Source organism: Brienomyrus brachyistius, chromosome 16, assembly GCF_023856365.1.
Source record: "Brienomyrus brachyistius isolate T26 chromosome 16, BBRACH_0.4, whole genome shotgun sequence".
Taxonomy (NCBI): Eukaryota; Metazoa; Chordata; class Actinopteri; order Osteoglossiformes; family Mormyridae; genus Brienomyrus; species Brienomyrus brachyistius.
Window position 1 is genome coordinate 18,016,668 of NC_064548.1, and position 23,166 is coordinate 18,039,833.

The 23,166-nt window shown below is 42.1% G+C and overlaps 3 protein-coding genes across 3 annotated transcripts; 1 reads left to right on the forward strand and 2 right to left on the reverse strand.

The window, feature by feature from the left end:
* Positions 1-611: 611 nt before the first annotated feature.
* LOC125710141 (putative claudin-24) lies at positions 612-3,074 on the reverse strand. Its single transcript, XM_048979478.1, has one exon. It carries the CDS (start codon positions 2,791-2,793, stop codon positions 2,140-2,142), a length of 654 nt encoding a protein of 217 aa, XP_048835435.1. The 5' UTR covers positions 2,794-3,074; the 3' UTR covers positions 612-2,139.
* Positions 3,075-6,406: 3,332 nt separating this feature from the next.
* On the forward strand, positions 6,407-13,335 carry LOC125710275 (H(+)/Cl(-) exchange transporter 4). The gene is made up of 12 exons (XM_048979838.1): positions 6,407-6,570; positions 7,046-7,206; positions 7,320-7,419; positions 7,921-8,108; positions 8,219-8,341; positions 8,476-8,682; positions 8,966-9,046; positions 9,207-9,752; positions 9,839-10,025; positions 10,139-10,537; positions 11,285-11,501; positions 11,600-13,335. Exons 1-12 carry the CDS (start codon positions 6,558-6,560, stop codon positions 11,688-11,690), a joined length of 2,313 nt encoding a protein of 770 aa, XP_048835795.1. The 5' UTR covers positions 6,407-6,557; the 3' UTR covers positions 11,691-13,335.
* Positions 13,336-13,702: 367 nt separating this feature from the next.
* On the reverse strand, positions 13,703-19,386 carry LOC125710352 (uncharacterized). The gene is made up of 5 exons (XM_048979948.1): positions 19,363-19,386; positions 16,389-16,586; positions 15,204-15,419; positions 14,646-14,726; positions 13,703-14,472 (listed from the first exon to the last, which is right to left on the reverse strand). Exons 1-5 carry the CDS (start codon positions 19,384-19,386, stop codon positions 14,290-14,292), a joined length of 702 nt encoding a protein of 233 aa, XP_048835905.1. The 3' UTR covers positions 13,703-14,289.
* Between the last annotated feature and the right edge of the window lie 3,780 nt (positions 19,387-23,166).

Consider the following 23,166-nt stretch of genomic DNA (forward strand, 5'->3'; position numbering starts at 1 on the left):
GTTTATAAAACAAATACCATTTCTGTAGATCACACACGAACACAACACTTTTGTAAGGCAGATAGCACAGCTAGGTCAAGCCTAAGCGTTTATTGAACTTGTGTAACTTTATAACCACAACTTGTGTGTATTGTAAGCCAATGTTTGTGAAGGTTTCATAGCAGCAAGAAAACCGGCGAACTTAATAACCCCCCACCCCCCAATACCCCTCTTCTCATAAATATCTTATTATTTGTTACTGGAAGTTTAACACAGAGCACTTCTATGATAGTGATGTATTCTCTATCTCACCTGTATATTGTCTTGGACAAAAATGCCTGATAATTAATGAAATGTAAATGTAAGGTGAACCCGTTTTGATACCCATGGCTACTCAGGAAACAAGGAGACCAAACCTTTTAATAATAAAAGATGTAACATGTGATATGAAACCTTACACTTTCTTATGGGATATGTACATTAAGCAGGTGATTAGGTTTTGACAGTCAGCCTTTCTGGATAACCAGACTTACATGCTAATTCAAATGGATGTCTACAGTGTCGCAGTGTTGGACTAGTGATTACAGTTAGTGTTTCATTTCATACACAATAACTCTAGATATTGGACATGGTGCAGTTACATAACAGTTTTTATTGAAAAATTTTGAACATTTATACGACTCTTTATTAGCAGTTCAAGTTCAATCAAATGCCATCAAAATTACAATAATCAAAAGAACCCACTTGAACTCCCTCGCGCCTAAATATGTTAACACTTGCTGTACCGGATGAGAGATATCAAGGAAAGCATTTTGATGCCCATCAGAGGGCTAATTACTCCATTTCCACCGTCATAATGGTTATTTGCTTAAATCAGCTTGTCTTGGAGGAAACAGCTTGGTTTGTTTTTCAGGCAACAGGGTTATGGGAAATGCGGACCCTGGCCATGTGGTCTTTATAGCATGCTGACGACAACAGTAGATGCTGTCTGTGCAGGAAGGCGCCTGTATACAAGGTGTGGCACAGCTGATAATGTACAACTAATCAGCGCAGTTGACTGAGAAGTGATTTTTCCACTTTGATTATCAGGCTCCCACATGGTCCCTCACTTGCTATGTATATGAAAATATTTACTGCACCTACAGAAATCTCAAATTCTTTGTATGTTTCATGGATTTGCATGTAAATCAGCACACTTTTATTTACTTACTTTTTCCAAAACCTTTTTTCTTGGTCTCGCTTATTACACTTTAAATGAGTCAAGCCATTTGTTTTATGTGCTATGCACTATACTATACTATACTATACTGTACTATACTATACTATACACACTCTGAACAGGGAATGATGCAAATAAAAAATCTATTCACTAACGTATTGATGCACAGACAATGCAAAGGTTCAAATTCAGTGAAATAATGCAGTTTCCCTTTCGTACTTCCTGGCACATGCTCCACCCAGCTATCTATCTGTTATTAACCAGCTATGAAAACCAAGAGCCAGGGAAAGATATAGAGAACTGAAAGCAATTTCAAAAATTCCTCTTGGAAGTACAAACAGATAAGGAGCAACACAGCAATCTGCCTGTGCACACTGTCCTACTCACCCTTTCATTACCTTATCCAAAGAGGAGCGATATTATAACTCTGTTTATTTTAGAATTTATAGCTACTAGAAATAACGAGATTGTCAAACAACAAAGAAATAAACAAAACGATAACAATAATAATCATGCTTAAAAACAACTTGTGTTGCATAACCACAGTATAAATTCATTTCACAGTGAAAAATCTAACAAAAATCTTCAGCTAATACTTTGTGTAAGAAAATAGCTCTTGTTTTCAAACTTGATAAACATAGAGATTTATAAAAAAAATTGCAATGAATGCTATTTTGCTGTATCAAAATCACATTGGTTCATTTACATCATCAGAACTTTATGTATTTTTTTATGATCCCCCTAGTAAAACGAAAAGCCAAAATGAGAAAACATAACCCAAGGAGACTTGCTATATTTACACTAGAGTCTGAATACCTGAAGACCTCCACATTGTGTCGATTTGTCCTGAATCACAATGTCTATGCAGACGTCTCCTCAAGCCCTGTCCAAAAGGGACAGCTGACTGACGTTCTGGGTCTACGAGAGGGGCCGTACAGTGCTCAGACGTATTCGGATGTACTTTTCGAAGAGTAGGCGATAGCTTTGACATCATGCCTCTTAGGAGCCCTGGGATGGACATAGCAATAGCAAGAGCTGACCAACAAAACTCCAGCCACAATGTGAAGGAAGCTGGCAGCCCAGCCACAGAACAGAGCATCACCAAAATCCCATTTCGCCACCTGCTCCGACACGGACTCATCAAAGAACTCCATTATTGTCTCGTGAGCTATGTATGACACAGGAATCAGAACTTCCACTCCAGTTAACAGGCTAAAAATGCCCCCTATCATCTTCATGACTTTCTTGGCTTGGCAACCTTCCTCCGACCCCATGCAGCATTTGATCACCTGCAGTCCTGGAATTGGGAGCAGCACTGCCAGAATGCCAGTGGCCAGGGCCATGCACATGAACATCTGGGCCAGCTTGATGTCTAAAGGCAAGCCCAGGACGCCGTCGTAAGGTCTGCACTCCATGGAACCACCCTCATGCATCACACAGTTCTCCCACAGGCCGGTTTCGTAGCTCTCTTTCAGCAGCAGCTCCGTAGACTTGCTCTTCCACTGTGGCATGAGGGTCGTGGCTAGTGAGCAAAGCCAGGCAATAATGGACAAAAATATCCCGAAGAGCTCCAGAGCACAAGTGCACGCCTGCATGTTGATGGCTTTTCCTTACACTGAATTGTCCTCCTGAGATAGTTGCGGAGAAATGGCTTATTATGAGTCTGGTTGGATTGGAAGTGCTAAAATATAGTTGTCAGTTATCTCTCATTACTTCATTACAACTCCAGATAGACTCCTTCACCACCAGGTCCTATTAAGAAAGGAAAAAAAACCTGCATTTGCTTGGATGGAGAGCAGATTCTTGAGATTATGCCTTTCTTTTGCCAGTGCTGTTGCCGTATCAAAGCAAAGCAGATAGTGACAGGCAAAGTGGACAGAGAGCTCTTTTTGGTCCCAGCCACTCAGTCAGCCCTACAGGAAGCTATTCCATGTAAACAGGATGTGATTATACAGCACGTAAAATCTCACGGATTAGTGGCCCATTCTTTTCCCCTGTTTCCAATTCTGCATTATTTTTTTGTTGTTGCATGTTGTCTCACTCAAGTGATAAAAAAATGTATCCGGTAAACATTAAACCAAGGATAGGCTACGTTTGAAGATATGCATACCTGCAGGAAAGGAATATCATCAATGGCACAGACACAAACAGATCAAACAATCGCTGCTTGATAAACCAAGTGCAGAGCTATAAGGTCATTGACTCTATGGGAGTATTAAAAACAAAGAGCATGCAGTCTTTGTAATTATGTATCATCCAAAAGTTATTCAGTTTAATTCTATAGGTGTACATTGTTTTATGGCCACATATGGTTCCAATTAAGGTTATCGTTATGCAATTTGGTTGTTAGGCGAACCCCCAGATATTACCATAAATACATACCTTACAGTACTGATATAGACTGTATATACTTACAGCATACATAGTACTCTATGTTTTAATACATTGTAATACAATAGCAGCAGTTACTCACACATACAATAAAACACGGTATGCACACAAGAAGAACTATTACTATTATTGTTATTATTATTATTGTTGTTGTTGTTATTGTTATTATTATTATGTATGATTTGTATTAGTACTTAGCAATGGAGCATCCAACAGTATTCATATATTGTCCTTCTTCGTATCATTTGTTTTGTTTCAAGGTTTATTAAATTCCTTTGTTTGTTGGAAGCTCTTTTAGAACTTCATTAATGGCTTTTGCAGCCCATGATGCACGTAAATATGACCTGGAGTCATTATGACTATTATGAGTATGAGAATTTTACAGCAACATGACTGTGGTTGACATACCCCCCCCCCCCCCCCCCTTTTGTGGTAGCAAGATAACTTGCCAGATTTAAGATATTGAACTGGGCTAAATGTAAGTGAACGAAGATAAAGTCCATTTAAACTGGGGTACCATTAATCTGACAAGTTATCCAGCTAAGCAATAAATCCTGCTTGATGAAAGCTCCATCCTCATGAAGCAGTTTTTTTTTACGTCCTTTTACACTCAATTTGGGAGCTTGGTATTAAGATGGTAGGTTAGCAAGCAGTAGGCTGGTATGTAATGCATACCTGTACTATTTATTCTGCAAACAATATAATTTTACTCATGGATATCTGAATTTAGTATGGATTTAAATAAAATAAACTAACCACACAAAGCTAATGAGAAAAAAATATGCAATTGAAAGGATGTTATTCGTAGAATTTACTGTAGTTAACAGTGAACACAAACAAATCAGTTATATGGACACTGATCTTTTAAAATTAAAATAATCGTCAATAGTTAAATTATTATGTGACTTATTTTCTCTATATATGTGCTTGTTTTACACATCCAAATACGCAGCCGTCAATAGTATGCATGCATCCATCTTACAACCACTAATGAAGTCCAAGGGTCACTGTCACAGGCAGTGGCCTTCATACACTCTGCATTTACAAATAAATACATGGGAAGTCTTTCCTTTTATCATCTGTCTTAAACATTTATCATGTAAACATTAAGAGAGACGATGGGAAAAGTGACAACACCCCCCCCCCAACACACACACACACACACACAGGTTAGGTTTGGGCAACAAAGAATTTCCTGTGTAATGCTGTACTGTCCACACAATGGGATGGTTATAACTGGGAAGGGCACTGGAAGTTACTGTTGTTAAAAGCGAGGTGCCTTTTGTGTTTTGCAGGAAGACAAAACACACGGGTGAAACTGTCCGATATGCTGTCGCTCGAGGCGCGTTTATATCTCAGAGGAAGGACATAGCATACATCATCGAACAGAAGGCAGGAAGGCATTGCAAATGCCACTTTTTCCCCTTTAACTTGATGAAAAACGGCAATTACCTTGCAAAATACAAAATATTAAAAATAATATGTAGGGACATTTCGTGAAAAACATGTTCGTGCATAATGTGATCAAAGATATTTCAGTATTTGCCGTAAGGGCGAACGGGGCTGATGTCAAGCCAGTGGTTAAAATGAGCTGTTGCTTATATGCAAGCAACTATACACAAAATTAACATTTCCTCTAAGGTGTAACCGAGGCAAACACATTGGGAGAGCAGTAAGCAAAAGAATGAAAAATGTGACTTTCGGCATGCAATGCAAATTTATTTCTTCTTCGCAATGGAAATAGTTGGGGATACTCTTACAAATTAGTTTAAAGTGTGTACAGGCTTCTGAGTGACTGGTGACTGGCTGTATGAAGCGTTTGCTCAAGTAGAAACTGTGAGGCTGGAAGTGCCAGTAGCTTTAGGGCAAGTTGAGCTCACAGTGTTGAGAAATACTCTCAGAAATCTGGCACATATTCAACCCCTCCCAGAATCTGGTACAAGGATCAATAATAGGCTCTGCTTCAACCAGATTTAAATCATCAGGCTTACCTGGGGTGCTTCCTTCATCATACCAAATACTCAAATGAGCACCCTGTTCCACTTCTTAAAGAATTCTAACCCACATTGCTTTCAACCCACCTGCCACATTTGTTATTAGCCTATTACGGACCCTGATTACGGATCTGACCCTGATTAAGGCTGGGTTGCAATGAAAACAGTCCTGAAGGAACAGGATTGAGAACCACTTCTGATTAGCGCACAGGAGATACTTCCAAGACAGGAAGGACCACGTGAGATAAAGGACCTGGAACAGAACAGATGAGAACTGGAATGGTAAGCGGGGGAATAGCAGGACAGGCAGAGATGAAACGCCACACCACAGCAACAAGGACAGGAAAGGGAACACGGGGCGGACAGGGAGAGAAACACAGGACTGCAGGGGAAAAACAGGACGGCTAACTAGGTCCAGAATACAGCCGAATTCGCAGAAGGAACAATTAGACGAGGGAGACCAAGCACCCTGAGTAGGAGCTGCAGGGCCCCACTACAGTCCCCTCCAGGGTGGGGCCCAAAATGAGGATGGACAAGATCAGGCTGCTGTGTCATACTGTATACCTGGGAAATTATTTGAATACTTTATATTTGAATAGCTGTGCTGGATAGATTACATTAGATAGCCTATCTAATATAGTTATAAAAAGGTTAAATGGGGATTGTGAATTATACACTTAGCCTAAAAAAGATATAAAATAGTACATAAGCAAATAATGAATTTATTAAGAAAAACAAATTAAGCGTTACAGACACACATGACAGTAGTAACCGTGCACTAACACGTGTTTGCAGTGTTGGGATCACGTGATGCAGAGTCGTGCGCCGGGAGGAGGTGCGTTGTAGGAAGCTGCCGGTTAAGCCTGTATTTAATTTTTGCATTAAAAATGATGACAGTGAAAATATCTGGGACGATCAGGTCGACGGGGGATATTCGTGCGCTATAAGGCGTTTATCTGCAATATACACAAAATATGGCTGGCGAAGGTAAGCCGTTGTGTGCAGAGATGCACAGATTTGTTAGCTGGATACCAACCTTTAGCTTTACAGAACAGAGTCACGTCGAGACTCCTGAAAGATGCTCATAGGTGCCGCACTAACAGGCATATGGTTACTACAGGACGAAAGCGAGAACCGGAAAGCCGAGGAGACGCGCTGCAGAGATAAATTAAATAAATTGCTTGTTTAATCCGAACCTGCTATCTTCTTCGAGTCATCTCCTGCTGTTTATCTTTATTTACCTGATAAGAAAAAGAAAAGAAAACAACACCAAGGACATTACATAAAACCAAATACGATTAAGCAAGGTTATTAAAATAATTGTCTGATGTTCTTAAAAATATCAGAAAACCTGCGTTTTTTCTCAGTTTATTATGCACTTAGTCTGATTGTATGCATGAAATAGTTAATGTGATATTTTAAGTGACGAATCTTCTGTCAAGTTCTGCTTTTATCTCTGTAGCAGAGACTATCATGACCCCCACAGAGGAGATGAATGGATCTGGGTCTGGCCATCTGATGGACCTTTTAGATGAGCCCTTCCCAGATGTAGCCACTTATGAGGATTTCCATACTATCGACTGGCTTCGAGAGAAGTCACGGGACACAGATCGCCACAGGAAGGTGAGTATACTTCGTCCTGAAATTAGTGCTGATTTTCGGGGGTGTTCAGTCAAATCACTTAGTACATCCAGACCGATTTTGTTTTGAGACTGATGTGTTTGCTGTATGCCTAGATTACCAGTAAGAGCAAGGAGTCCGTCTGGGAGTTTGTTAAGAGCCTGCTGGATGCTTGGTCCGGATGGGTGGTGATGCTGCTCATTGGGCTTCTATCAGGTATGGCCCAACTGCACTTCAGAGTTGGAATATCAAAATTGTATTAACATCAGTGCTTATAGTTAAAAAACATAACTAGAATGGTTCGTGGGTGTTTCTGAATACCAAGAAGACAAAGATCCTACTTGTTCTTGTTCTTAGCAAGAGTCTACTTGGTTACTTAACTCCCGAGGATCAACTTGGGCTGCAATGGATCATGGGATTGTCGTGTTTAGCGAGGATGCAACCAATGTGTCCTTGATATTTGGGGCGGAGCAGGAACGAGGTTTGGGGATTATTACCATCTGCTATACTTCTGTCCTTGAGAACTGGAACTGTACTTTGGCAATGGAAGATGATGTCAGACAGGAATGTGAGAATACATCAACGGTCAAGTACGCGTATTGGTAAAGTGTGCGTATCGATCAGTTTCTAATGTCTTAGATGAAAGAAATAATACATGCTTCATGAAGAAGGGTATGTGATGTCTTGAAACTAATTTTACTTGTCTCTTGTCTGTAGGTACACTGGCTGCTGTCATTGACCTGGCGGTGGACTGGATGACCGACCTGAAGGAAGGAGTGTGTCTGTCAGCGTTCTGGTACAGCCATGAGCAGTGCTGCTGGACCTCAAATGAGACCACTTTCGACGACCGGGACAAGTGCCCACAGTGGCAGACGTGGTCCGAACTCATGATGGGCCAAACACAGGTAGGGTGTCTATACCATGGTAGGATCTGAAAACCGTATATAGTTTGTGTTGGTTCTGATTAAACCCTAAATGTACCGTGTTTGACTGTATTCTCGTTTCTTCTTACCAGGGTGCTGGGGCGTACTTGTTAAACTACTTTCTGTACATTGTCTCGGCGCTTTCTTTTTCTCTTCTGGCTGTATCTCTCGTTCGGGTCTTTGCGCCGTACGCTTGCGGATCAGGCATCCCTGAGGTGAGCACCACAAGTACTCTGTCTGTCCTTGATTTAAAACAAAAGATTCGAACGTAAGGCAATACAATACAATATGAGCTCATGTTGTATGGAAAGTGGACATCCGGCAGCAATTTTCTTCCGGTCCCTGTTAGATAAAGACAATCCTCAGTGGATTCATCATTCGGGGCTACCTGGGGAAGTGGACCTTGCTGATAAAGACGGTCACGTTGGTTCTGGCAGTATCATCCGGGCTCAGCTTGGGAAAGGAGGGCCCGTTGGTGCATGTGGCCTGTTGCTGTGGAAACCTCTTCTGTAGCCTGTTCTCCAAGTACAGCAAGAACGAGGGGAAACGCAGAGAGGTAAATGATTACCCAGCTGCAACAGGAGAAATGCACAGTGATTTGCCACCTGTCACGGTAGTTAACAAGATTTTTTTCCCACCTTTTTTCACACAAACTTTGCTTCTTTATATCAACTGCAAATAGCACTTTCTTAATTTCCTTGCTTGGTATACAAATCATGTGATTGTATAACCACTGGCGTTTCCCACGGCTTATGTGAGCAGAGAGAACCCTCCAAATGTTAGAGCTTTAATTGTTCCTCTGACCGCCTTTTAATGAACTTTGGGTTTGTGTTGTACAGGTGTTATCTGCGGCAGCTGCTGCTGGAGTATCTGTGGCATTCGGGGCACCAATCGGAGGAGTTCTCTTCAGCTTGGAAGAAGTAGGATGACTCTCATAATGTCTTTGTTTATTTTATATCACCCAATAAGATTAGATAAACTTTACTGATCTCAGGGGGACAATATTCATCAAATGTATTTATTGAATGGTGTTGTACTCTGCTGGTGTTCTTCAGAATAGAATGACTTCTTTTTGTATAGGTTAGTTACTACTTCCCGTTGAAGACTCTGTGGAGATCTTTCTTCGCCGCCCTAGTGGCTGCCTTTACTCTGCGCTCTATCAACCCATTTGGGAACAGCCGGCTGGTCCTGTTTTATGTAGAATACCACACCCCCTGGTACATGGCAGAACTGGTGCCATTCATTCTGCTGGGGGTGTTCGGGGGTCTGTGGGGGACGGTCTTCATTCGAGGAAACATCGCCTGGTGCCGACGGCGCAAAACGACACAGCTGGGGAAGTACCCGGTGTTGGAGGTGATGGCAGTGACGGGCATCACGGCCATCTTGGCCTTTCCCAACCCCTACACCAGACGCAGCACCAGCGAGCTCATCTCTGAGCTCTTCAACGACTGTGGAGCTCTGGAGTCCTCCCAGCTCTGTGACTACGTGAATGACCCCAACATGACCCGTCCAGCAGATGATATTCCCGACAGGCCTGCCGGTCCAGGAGTCTACACCGCTCTCTGGCAGCTCACACTCGCGCTTATTTTCAAGATCATCATCACCATTTTCACCTTTGGAATAAAGGTCAGGACGTCATGGACGACGCATTTGGAAGTGCCTGACAATGCAGTGCCATCTGAAGTTTGATTGACCTTCTCTACTTTGGGCAGATTCCCTCTGGGCTCTTCATCCCTAGCATGGCTGTAGGGGCCATTGCAGGCCGCATCGTGGGCATCGCTGTGGAACAGATGGCTTACCATCACCACGACTGGATCATCTTCAAGAACTGGTGTCGTCCTGGAGCAGACTGTGTCACGCCTGGCCTGTATGCCATGGTGGGAGCAGCAGCATGCCTGGGTTTGAGCCGCATACCTTTCAAATTGTCCATTTTCTACTTTTGCTCTGCCGATTCTATCGCTGCATTTTATGTGGCCACGTTCTCTTCCTGAAATTCCTCCGGCCGTTTGTAGGTGGGGTGACGCGCATGACGGTGTCTCTGGTGGTCATCATGTTCGAGCTGACGGGTGGCCTGGAGTACATCGTGCCCCTGATGGCCGCCGCCGTCACCAGCAAGTGGGTGGCGGACGCCTTTGGCAAAGAGGGCATCTACGAGTCCCACATCCAGTTGAATGGCTACCCTTTCCTGGACGTTAAGGATGAGTTCACGCACCGCACGCTGGCTACGGACGTGATGCGTCCACGCTGTGGAGAGCCCCCGCTGGCCGTGCTCACGCAGGACAGCACCACGGTGGAGGACGTTGAGGCCCTTATCAAAGACACTGACTACAATGGCTTCCCCGTGGTGGTTTCCTGCGAGTCAGAGCGCCTCATTGGCTTCGTCCAGCGCAGAGATTTGACTCTGGCTATCAGTGAGTCCCTGAGGATCATCTTGCTACAGACTTCTGCATCTTTTCTCAAAATCTGTCTTATAGTCATTTCCAAAAAGAGGTTAATGACTGTGAGATGGTGGGGGTGTGGCCCACTCAGGAGTAATTAAGTAATTAAATAGCCAAGAATATTGTGTTTATTCAGTCTGTCTGTTCCTTGTATGTTCCTTGTATGGTTGGGATTATAGTTGCTGTTTATTTGATCTTATTTTGACTCTGGCGCCTGTTATATTTTGTTATTTTGTTTTGATTTGTTTTTAACGTTTTAGCTCTTTAGCTTTTTATTTTCATGTTTTATTTATTTTCTGTTGACCCTATATCTACCTCATCCCTGTAACTCTTATCTCCATCACACCTAATCTCTGATGTTTAGATGAAGTTGCTTGCACACATATGGGGAATGCATCAATGTTTTTAGTAGTTTTTCTTTTTGTTTTTATTATTGGGGCTTTTTATGTTCATTCTGTGGTCTGTGAGCACTGTCACTGTGTGCATAATTAGTCAAATGTTTCATCCTATAGTGTAGTCATGCATTTGAGGGTAATTCTTGATGGCCATTGGTATACATGCGTAAATGTCCTTTGAAAGATTTACAGGTCATTTTATTTTTATGCTGCATGCATTTTAGAAATAGTACGTAGCAAATTAATTTATAACATCCTTAATGGATAACTGAGCTGGACTTCTATTTGTTGTCATGAACATTTAGCTGTACTCTTTTTCTTCCAGAAAATGCCCGTCAGAAACAGGATGGGGTGGTCAGCAACTCCATCGTGTACTTCACTGAGGAGGCCCCCCAGCTGCCCGCTAACCACCCCCAGCCACTCAAGCTGCGACGCATCCTCAACCTGAGCCCCTTCACCGTCACAGACCACACACCCATGGAGACGGTAGTGGACATCTTCCGTAAGCTGGGGCTGCGGCAGTGCCTGGTCACTCGAAGTGGGTAGGTCTGTCGCGTTGGCCGCCGTTGGTTTTTGTCATTCGAGTCCCATAGTGGTAAAATCCTCATATTCTGTCTTTTTTTTTTGTTCTGTTTTGCAGCCGCCTTTTGGGCATCATTACAAAAAAAGATGTTCTGAGGCACATGGCTCAGATGATGAATCAGGACCCGGAGTCCATCATGTTTAATTAGAACGTGTCTGATGTACCCTGGGACAAACACATGCACGCACAAGCACACATACATTAACCAAAGGCTTTGGTGGAGCTCTTCTGTCCATGAAGTTATGCAGAGCTTTGGCTTTAACCATCGGACGTCCGAAGAGTGCTAGCATGGGTGCTGGTGCCACGGGACATGGAGTAGTCTTTAAGTAAAGAGGAAACCAATAAAGTAAGACCTCTGGCTATATTTCTGCTGCAATTTTTATTAAGTTCTGTCACGTCTTGGAATCTTTCTTATCACACGTATTGGCTTGTGTTCTGCACCATTGGAGTTGTTCTGTAGATGCCCCTTGATTGATGCACTCAGCCATGTAAAACTAAGCAGTCGCTACTCATTCGCCTGTGGAGTAATGACAAATAAAACAGGCAACTTTTGTTATAACTGGATGTTATTGTTTGTTTTATTTCCAGTATTAGCTGTGACACGCACTATATATTGTACGCTGTCACCCTTGTTGTTAAAGCATGCAGTACAACGACCTGAAATAGTTGGGCCACTCTCTCTGCCGCTGGTCTCTTTCACTGCTCTCTTTTAGTGTATAAGCTCCATTCACAGATATTTTTCTTAATCATCCTGTATAAGACGGAACTTTTAAGCATGGCATTTTGGTGTTTTATTCTGACAAGTTTGCTGCAATCACTGAAATGATCTCATGGACAGCCAAAAGGTAGTTAATGGAACAGAAGAATGAAGTTTCCTATTTTCTTCATTAGTAGCCTTTACTGTAAACAAGTTTGCTTTTGTCTTTGAATCTTGTTTCAGCCTTAAATAAGTACAGGGCTTTCTTGGCTGCCTTTGCTCTTAATTGTTGGCTTAATACTGCATTTCTTACCCAATGAGTATAGCCTGTACTGTGTCCTATTGGTTATTAGCAAAGAAGTAACAAAGTTGCAGGGGTGTATATGTCTGGCTATAGAGTTTTCATAAATGTTAAAGTTAAATGATAGTTCTGTCAAAGCAGCAGAGCATGTTACAGTAAAATATAAAACTTGCTGATTGGAAGATGGTATTGTTGTTTGGTTATAATTGAATTACTTATTAATGACTATGATTAAGTACTATGGCAATGGCTAAACAAATCCTCCCTTAGCTGTGTGTTTAGGTTTGTTTATTTGTTATTTACGGTATTATTTTTCATTTTTTTATTGTAAATATGTTTTAAACTAGGTCCTGTTAAGTGTTATGCTATATTCAGTACTAATTAAGAGAACTAAAATAAGAAAAAATGGCTAATATTTTGTTAAGTGATAAGATATAAATTCTGTTTTAAATGCTTCTGCTGTAGATATTATAGTAAGTATGTTTAAATACATTGGGGAATTACAATGAGAAAATGTTACTCAATTACACATTCTAATTGTATTTAATGATGGGAGCTATAACTATAATATTTGTATTTTTTCTGAATTGTGCAATTTTTTTATATCCATCCATCCATCCATCCATCCATCCATCCATCCATATGTCCATCCTTACCCACTTATCCTGGTATGTATTCTGTATACTGCTATATTTTTCTTTCTGGCAGTTTATGTAGGTTTAAATGGAAATTGTTTTGTACATGAGCCAATTCACAAATGACACGACAGATTAAATGAAATGACAAAGTAACACACCAATAGAGATTCTCTGGTTTATCCCTCTTACCTGTTAATCATTTACCTGTTAACCAGTTTGTCCGAAGTGATGTAAGTGAGGAAGGTTTTGGGCGAGAGCGCAGGGTCAGCCCACGTTCGGTGTCCGTGGAGCAGTTGGGATTAAATGCCTTGTTCAAGGGCCCACGAGTGACCAGAATCCTCTGGGATTAGAAATAATGACCACAAATCCCTGACCTGCTGACTTAGGCGGTGCCCTCATAATCAGTGTCACACGATCACATTTCAAGCACCAGCAGTACTGTATGTGACCTTAAGCTACCACTCTGAGCTGGTGAGGTTGTTGTATGTCAAGAAAGACGATTAATCAGGAATTCTGTGGCCATTAGATTTGAAGAAAAATGTGTTACAGAGCATTATTATTTCAGCAGATGTACTTCACCTGTGAGGGAAGGTTCTCTGTTCTCTGCTTATTTTATATGTCACTATAACTTCAAACAGCTGTTAAGTTGAAAATGTATAGATGGGAATAGTTTTGAAAAATAATGTGTACAGGGCAGACAAAATAATGTACATCTGTATAACACATGTTACATATATGAATTTATGTATATATTACAATAGTATGGAGAATATGGAGTTTAGGCAAAAATGTTCAAGTAAACTGATGAATTGTATAATATTAAGCTGACAGTCAACCTACATAAATCGAACAAGGCAGAAAATAAGGTAAATTGTCAATCACTTTTGCTTGATTACCAGTCTGTACAGTAAAACACAGTACAGAAATGCAGAACGAGGTGATGACACAGGACATAATTCCTCTTTGTCCAGCCAAACTACAAGCATGGCTCAAAATCCAGAGCCGATGTTTACAGAGGAGTGTGTGAGAGAGTCTGAGGCCGGCTTGTGAGCTGAGGGAGCGGGATGTGGATGTCCTGTGGGCAGACTAGGAGGAAGCCCAGCTCTCTGGCTCAGCGCTGGCAGCCCGGGCACAGCTTGAGCTGCGACGGCCGGCGCTCCTCCTGCTCGGCACCGAGGCGGGCGCCTCCCGACGTCTCGCCTGGACCTCCGCTGTCGCTGCAGGGAGCCTCGTGCTCTGACCTTTTCACCTTCCTCATCAACCAATCAAAGATGGCGAGACCAGATTTGCAACTCTGAAAGAATCAGCCATTGCAAAATATACACTTTGTCTGGGTGCTTCTAGGGAGCACTTTGTCACACTGCAGGGCTGGATGAAAAAGTGAACAAGAGCCCCGAGTACCCAGGTGGCACTTTGCAAGCACAGCGACATGCCGCAGCAGCGAGTGAAGGCTGAAATGGCACTTACTTCCCTGTGGAGCTGGTGGGCACAGCTCTTGCCTCCTCTTATGTCCTCTTGATGAATTAGACACATATTGTCAACATCATTCTGCAATACAATAAGCACATACCTAAACCAAAAGTGCACAACAACTACAGGAAACAGTAAATCGTTTAAAAAAAAAACAAAACGATTTGATTGTTGGCAAAAAGAAAGATGTGCTTTTAGGTATTAGAAACAAAGAAAATTTCAGTTTGAAAATCAGTATATTTTTCGCTACAGGAATACTAAACGTTATCTTTCACATACACTAGTGGCCAATATTGTGGAAACAATTCCATTTTTTAGGGATTGCAGAACTCAGCTGTCACTCCAGTTAATTATTTAATTATTTAATTATTTAAAGCGCTACGTATTTCCACAATTTTGACCATTAGTATAACTTTTATTGAATAATACTGCACTTTAATCTTAAAAAAATAAGCGGAGCAGCCTGAGCCGCTAAGAGCACCCTGAGCTGATCCAGAAGCTCGCTTGTCACACACGGGCCTGGAAGGGCCCCCTGCTTTGGCCACGATGACATACCGTGACCGCCACACCACGAGCCCGGAGCCGCGGCTTCCTCTCGAAGGACTCGGAGAGCTCGGGAATGGTGCTTATCCGCTTCTCGCAGTTGGCGGCCCTCCTGTGATGGCTGTCGTCGGAGGAGGCGCAGCGGGCACGGGGGCGGGTGCTCACCTCCTTCCGGGATCTCTGGGATCGGTCGTGAAGCCCATGCAGACGCATCCTGTCCAGCTGGGCCTGTGGCAGTAAGAGGAGCGTGTCAGTGATGTGGGTGGCTTTCCCCTCACAGAACGGCACTGCCGTCATCACACTAATAACGACGATTATTTAAGTTCCAGAATGTTTAAACACTTCCTGTATCCTCCTGATATCTAGCCATTCTTTTTTATCCCCTGTAGATGGTGTGTTTTTCCTCATATCTCTCATACTACACAGCCTACTGTTTGCCACTCTAGCAGTCCTGTCGTTATTTAGGTTAAGATGACAGTTAGGACTTTAGGATGATGTCACATGGGTAGGGATGTGCTTTTATTATCCCAAAATATAAAGTAAAAAAAATCCCCTGGATCTCAAAATGATAGTAATAAGAAGACCATAATGTTGCTTCTCCCTGGTGTGTATGTGTGTGTGTGTGTGTGTGTGTGTGTGTGTGTGTGTCATTCACAGCAAAGGAACGGGAAAGGATGAATTCTCACAAGAAAATGCAGGTTTAGAAACTAGTATTATGGTGATACTTAGGAATAAATGTTGTGGTATCACTGCTTCATTACTCCATCGATTTGCAGATGATATTTCTGTCATCCCCACAGAGTTAGATCTGTCTGGGTGAAACACGTGCTGGAGATCTCAAACACCAAGGTTCACTGAGTGTCTCGTTCAGATTGTATGCACCTCTATGCTCACTTCGTAACTCCGCAACTTCCGAGAAACACAGAAGTCAGTATGGCTACATACATGCAGTAAATGTGGCCCTGATCCCACACCGTAGCATTTTCTGCATGCTGACCTTTTATGTCTAAATGGTATTCTTCCTTCCCTGCAGCTGTGGTTAAACTTTCTTCAGTCTTGTCCCCAAATAAATAAAATCCACATTCTTTCCTTTCCCATATTGTCTTGGATGTCCAGGCCAGAGTATGTTTGTATTTGTTTCTTACCATTTTATAAAACATCCAAGGTGCACACACGCAGACCCCCCGGCAGACCAACCTGGCAGGGCAGTGAGGCCCGGCGGTCTGCATGCAGGTGGCCCAGCTGCATCAGGCTCCGCCTCCTCCCCTTCGTTTGCTCCTCACTCGCTCCGTGGCCCCAGTAGCTGCTCATCCACTTGGCGAAGTTCCCATCTTCGTCGTCGTCGTTGTTGCCGACGACGGCAGGGCACAGCCTGAGAGACAGCGTGATTTCTGGCTACCGGTGAAGCTAAGGTTCGGGGTTCAGCGCACCTGTGCTGTGGGAGGGGGGTCTTGCGGAGGACACACCGCTCCGCCGTGAAGTCCCGCTGAACCTAACGGTGAAGCTGGGCACCTGGAGATCCTTCGGCTTTGATAGGACCTCCTACCTGCTGTCTGGTTCGATTCCCGCCAACAGATATGCGGCACAACTATTCCTAAAGCTTTAATGGTAGCGGTTCATGAAGTGGAGCAGTGGTCAGTCAGCTTCTGCGCTGGAAGGGGACCTTGCTTTTAAACCTTCAATTATTGGAAGCAGCAAAGGCCTGGGGGGTGGGGGGAGGCATACTGTAGCTCCAATGTTCCCATAGTTTCCACTTGGTGAGCACATCAAACCTGTCAATAAATTATTGACTGCTGGTTGTTCTCTGCCAACCCCATCAGTCCCTGGAAGACCATGGCAGACTGGTGGGAGACTAGCGCGCGACTGACGGACAAAGGCTTAACAAAATCACGAATAAGCTGGACCTAGCTGGGTAGGCATAGGCACATATAACAGGTGACAACAGACAGGTGATTTCTTACAGAATAAGCATATTGTCTTTCCCTCTTTTGATTGATTATTAACTGGTTAAAGACTAAGCAGTAGCCTAGCATTGTTGCTAACCGGGACTGCAGTTTCTCTCAGTCAATAATTATATATTTAAAAGGCAAGTGATTAAATGTTTTTAAATGTATGCAATATGAATCCTATTTTTATGGCCTTGAGGAGATAAAGAACACACTCACTATGGCCTAAGGATTGCATGCACATTTGTTGCAGCAAATGTAATACACGTCATACACTAATTACAGGACTGTTACGTTTCTGATCCGTCCTCAGTCATCACTCAATTCCCAGTGGAACAAACTTCTGCCTTAGTGAATCACTGACTGCGCCAAAGACTTCCTGTCAATAAAACTGCCCTCCTTCCTAAGGATGTGTCTGGGGCAGATTCCCCTGACTGTTCTTTGCTGCCCTGGCCCACTTGCTCTGTGTATGAGGTCACAGCCTATTGTTGCAATCTGTCTTTTAGAACAACCGTATTTTAACAGTATACCAGCCACACACAAGGAGGCCAGCGCTGTCTAGAAATAGATTTCACATGCTGTGAATGGCGTCAAAGGAAGATCATCGGTCATCTGCCATGGGTGGAAAAGTTATTCCCTGCAGGGTGCATGAATGGAGAATCCGAAGCCAAACACTAGAATTCCCATGAAAGTCTCACACAATATAGAAAATATTGGAACTTGAGGTGACAATGGGCTAATCACAGATTTGTCAACAGATGTCCCATATATTATTCCCTAGTAGCAATCCCCAAACATATAACCTTCGAATCAAGCTGGAAGATCCCAGATAATCCTAACAGGATATCAGTGCTGCCCACTGACCTCCAGAACATGGGTTTTACTATGATCGATGACATTGACCATTAGTTAAAGTTTAGTTAACAGTCATGCATGTTGTGGGCTGTGACCCAATACAACCTGATCAATGCATATCAGTACAAATAAATGCACAGCCAATGTCTGATTTGTAAAGTACGAGTAAAAAGTCTGGAAACACATACCCATAGAAAGGCTTTTTGTACTATTCTCTACATTTTAGAATAATTATAAAGACATCAAAACTGTAAAATAACATATATGGAATTATACAATGAACAAAAAAAGCATTAAACATACTAAGGGGGGGAGGGGCAGCTCGGTGGGTTGTTGGTTCAAATCCCTGGGTCAGCAAAGTGATCCCACAATTGGGCTCTTGAGCAAGGCCCTTAACCTTGACTGCTCCAGGGACCGACTGATCCTACTTTCCCCTTACACCAGCTTCATGAGGTGGCTTCCTGGGATGCTTTTCCAGCTGTTCTGAAGGAGGTCCCACATATGCTGAACACTCATTGGCCACTTTTCCTTCACTCTCTGATCAAACTCCTCCAAAATCATCCGTACTGTATTTAGATCAGGTGGCCAGGTCATGTGATGTGACACTCACTCTCCTTTGTACGTGGCTTGGTGTGTCCAAACTTTTTACTGGTACCATATAAAGAGAGACAATGTCAATGATATCCAAGAGGTAAAAACTGATTTAGAAGCAAAATCACTGATAATTATGAGTGCAGCAAAAAACAGGAAGCATTGGTATTACATGCAGGAAATATGGTATCTCTGGAGGAAGAAAACATGACAGGGATTCAGTTAAACCAAGAGTTAAACCTGAAATAAATCTCATGATATAAAATTTCGGGCAGAAAGGTCTGACGTCAGGGAAATAAAGACGTGAAATATTTTCATATCTCTCAGTGTACTCTACTGCAGAACTAGTGTAGGAAAGAGGACTGAGATAATTACAGGAAACTTAAACGATAAACTAACTAGCATGGTATAACTAGGGCAAAGATTTAGATCAAGACTTTCAAAGTGTATTAATTTGCTTGACCGTTGAAATGACAGTCTCCTCTGGGATAACATATCCAGAGAAACACTGCAAGTCTACTGCAAAAATGGCAGTAAGCACAGCAGAGCAAACATTGCCACGCTGAAATCATGAAGCCTTGATACAATTAACATGAAATATGAAAGAGGGGGCTTCACATGAAAAAAAATATATTCACTATACCACATACTGAAACTGACATACACTACACCCACCAGAAAAAAACATTCCTCAGTAACCTGCTGTGCACCAAACAATGTAAAAAATGTAAAATGAATAGAGGACAAAACAGGGTACTTGAATGTTTGGTAACACTTACCTGCAGCTTCATAATTTCTTTCATTATGCATTAATAGAACATTCAGTGTCATAATACATCTATAATGCATTCATAGAACACTCATAGTCAGCATGTATCTATACCTGAACATCCTTATTTATGACACATTTATGAGTAACATCCAGGTTTTAGAAGTATTAACATTATACATATTCTTAAGAGGAAGATTTAATAAGAATTATCAAATTTACGTCAGTCGATTTATCTATTTCCCCCACAATTCTGAAGCATCCTCCCCCACTTAAAACATTCAATAATTCTAATAATTAACAAATGAAATAATTTCAACATTAAAGGATTATGATAAAATATATTTAATATAATTTAGACACAATGTTTTGACACTCACTGAGAGTAACAAAACAAATGTGTTTCAAAAAGCATAGTAAATAGACATGTACATTTTTTTGTTTAGAGATTAAATAGCCTCTGATCATTTAAAAGTATATCTACAGTGCGAAATAGTTGAGTCTGGCCTGTCGACACTCTTTCCAAAGTTGTAGAAAAATCATACTGACATGATTTCTTGCTATTTGTACAGTATGGCCTTCAAAACCAATCACCCGACATTATGGGGCATCAGGGACAATTAAAAATCGACCCTGTCGTGTGTTATTATCAGAAGCTACGACTGACGAGGGGAAGCCTGCAAACTGGCATGCACTGCGCTGGATGTCTGCTATTGATGTTCTGGTCATGTGGCCAAAGTGAGAGATCATACTCATGTCTTCATGTCCCGCAGATGTGATTTTTTTTAATAGTAATTTCATTGTATAGGTGATGCTTTAAGTATATACAGTCAAATAAAAAGAAAATAAGATGTCTGCAGTAGAAAAACCCTTTTCATACACGAGAGCTGATTGATTAGTAAAGGTTTCCTACCACATGGCATCTCTGGTAGTGGGAAAAAAACATTTGGTCATGTGTTTGGTAGCCGATACTGTGTAGTGCAAACAAGCTAGGTTTCAGTTCAGCGTTCGAAGCCCCAAAGCAATAATGTTTGTCGGTAATGTACTCTAAATCCGAGTTACGCATGTGTCTTTGACAGTAGAAGGTTGTGAGCTAGTAAAATTCATAGGCAATGGGCATGATTTACATGGATTTTCTGACTAAAGGAACGACGATAAATTCTGAAAGGTATTGTTAAACCTTACCAGCACTTAAGCAATGCATCGGCAGAATCAGGCCTGAAAGAAAAACTTTTCTTTTCCATCATGACAACACAAGGCCACACTGCAGTGGTCAAACGCAGGAAGCAGAGACAGACCTGATTCTCACAGTTCTTCCACCGCCCACCGTATAGCACAGGTTTGACTTTGTTCGACTTCTGGTTCTTCCCAAAATTGAATGAGATTTTGCAAGGATGACATTTTTTCTCAGATGTTGAAGTTAAAGCTGCTGTGTACAAATGGATCGAAACCAACCAGAAACATTCTTCATGGACGGAATAAAAAAATGGACGGTGCATTTGGAAAATTGTGCGTGAAAATTGTGTCCTTAAGTAAATGTGAACTATGTTGAAAAATACGTTCACAGTGTTTAAGAGGAATGAATTTCCTTCGTTTTGATATCACTTTTATTATTTCATATCATCAGAATTGTATTGTATATAATTAGAGATCTTATCAATCAACCTTTGTTCTAAATATACAGGTGCTTTTATGAAAGTAGCATTTTAAAAACATTTTATTCAAAAATATTTTGTTGTATATTTCATTTAAGAAGAAAATATTTTATTTACTGCTGCATCAGTCGGATACGCAATAAAATGGTAGAAATACTGTTCTCATTACATGCATCGGGGATGCGGGTGTACATTGCTTAGCACTGTCGCCTCACACCTCTGGGACCTGGGTTCCATTTCTGTTTGAATTGGGTTGTAGTTGGTGGCTTGGTGGTTCATCTGGTAGCACTGTTGCTTTACGCCAACATAGCTGGAGGTTCCTATCCCACCTTCGATTTAGGGTGTATGCTTTGCCTGTGATGCACACTTTGTCTCCTGTAGGCAAAAGACAGGCACTTAAGCTAATTACTGTCATTAACCTGGCATCCCATCCAGAGTATGTCCTGGGATGGATTCCAGGCCCTGGCACAACCCATATCAGGATAAGTGATTGGATGATAGATGGATGTAATCCATCCTTCCATTATCTGAAACCACTTGTTCTATTCAAGGTTGCAGGGAGTACCAGAGCCTGGAGACACAAGGCAGGGAACACCCCAGGATGGAGCACCAGCCCATCACGGGACACACTCACACACCCTTCACTCACACCTGCACACCTACAAGCAATTTTGGTAATTCCAATAGCCTCGGCATGTTTTTGGACTGTCGGGAGAAACCCGAGTATCCAAAGGAAACCCCACGACGACACAGGAAATACATGCAAAGTCTACACACACAGAGCCACGGCAGAGACTCAAACCCTGGTCTCAGAGGTGTGAGGCAACAGTACTAACCACTGCACCACTGTGCTGCCCCATGTCGGTATATGTGATATAATTTTACAGATTGTGATGATCATTAATTGTAGCAGTGGGTTGATAGAGGCAAGCAATGCTCAGCCCACTCTTTACAGATCCCATTGGATTTGTCAGGAAAGCAAAGATCAGGGGCAATCAATGACATATTGCACATCAAAATAGAAGCAAACAATCCATTGCTACACAGAAGTCTTGAATCTCTGCCCCGAAGAACAAAATGGAAATCTTTCCATCAAAAAACTACCAATGATTAGCTGCTATGAGCTGCAATGTGTAATGTGTACACGCCATGAACACCAGTGAAAATGACCAGTGAGGAATCATCACTGAGGGGATTCCTGGAAATATCCTTAAGGGAATCATAGTTAATGACTGGGCCCTGCGGACAGCTGGGTTAATAAACAGTTTTCTGTGGGATCTTCCTTTGGGCATTTAGATTAATAATCTGGCCCTGTGGACACCTTTGTTAATGAGTAGCCCCTGTGAGAATCCTTGTTAATGAAAAGTGCTGTCGGCCTTGAAGGGCTATTTAATCAAGGCTTTTGATGTCTGTTAGTCTTTATGATCAGTCAGTGTACGAGTGTGAGCAGGATTCAACACTTACGGTCAATCCTGGTGGACATTTTGATCAAAATCCAATTTTTATCAAGGCCATAGTATTTAAAAACATGCTTATGTGGTTAGATTTTCCTCAGTCAAACCATTTTGGCCCAGACACCATTGTTTGTGTACGACAGGTTGACAGTCTCTCAGTGTCAGGTGTACATCATGTTTACTTGTGCTGATGGCGGGCGGCTGAGTCTAAGTAAAGTGGGTGGAAGTGGTTTAAGATTTTTCTCAAGAGACAAAGCACAAGAGGGGCTCGACAACAAGAAGGGGGAGCTCCCCGTAAATAGCCCCTAAAGGCCCTGCTACACTCCTAACCAGAAGCTTTTCGGCGAAATACCAAGTTGTATAAATGGGTCAAACACTTTGGGTCACTTCGTATAAATGACTTGGAAAACAAAATAAATGTAAATATCATTATATAAATGACTGAATACCTCTATGAAAGTATGAAGAATATGATGATTTGCTTGATGGGAAAATGTAGTTAAATTGTTGATTGTGGATTTAAAAAACACACTCTAGGCCAGTCTTATCTGCAAAGGGCCGGTGTGTATGCAGGTTTTTGGGATAAGCTTTAGGTCAGCTGTTCAAACCCAGGTGTGAGGACTCTTCAGCCAATCAGCCCTCTAATTAGTAATCTAATTAGTGAAAACCCACATACACAAATGGCCCTTTGTGGACAAGATTGGC

Bases quoted from the DNA above. Each gene is read 5' to 3' on its own strand.
- LOC125710141 (XM_048979478.1), bottom strand. From the start codon at position 2,793: ATGCAGGCGTGCACTTGTGCTCTGGAGCTCTTCGGGATATTTTTGTCC.
- LOC125710275 (XM_048979838.1), top strand. The intron at 9,047-9,206 runs GTAGGATGACTC...CTTTTTGTATAG, and splicing joins TTCTCTTCAGCTTGGAAGAA to GTTAGTTACTACTTCCCGTT. The intron at 10,538-11,284 runs GTGAGTCCCTGA...TTTTTCTTCCAG, and splicing joins AGATTTGACTCTGGCTATCA to AAAATGCCCGTCAGAAACAG.
- LOC125710352 (XM_048979948.1), bottom strand. From the start codon at position 19,386: ATGAAAGAAATTATGAAGCTGCAG. The intron at 15,420-16,388 runs GTTGGTCTGCCG...TTACTGCCACAG, and splicing joins GGGCCTCACTGCCCTGCCAG to GCCCAGCTGGACAGGATGCG. The intron at 14,727-15,203 runs GTATGTCATCGT...ATTGTATTGCAG, and splicing joins CTCGTGGTGTGGCGGTCACG to AATGATGTTGACAATATGTG.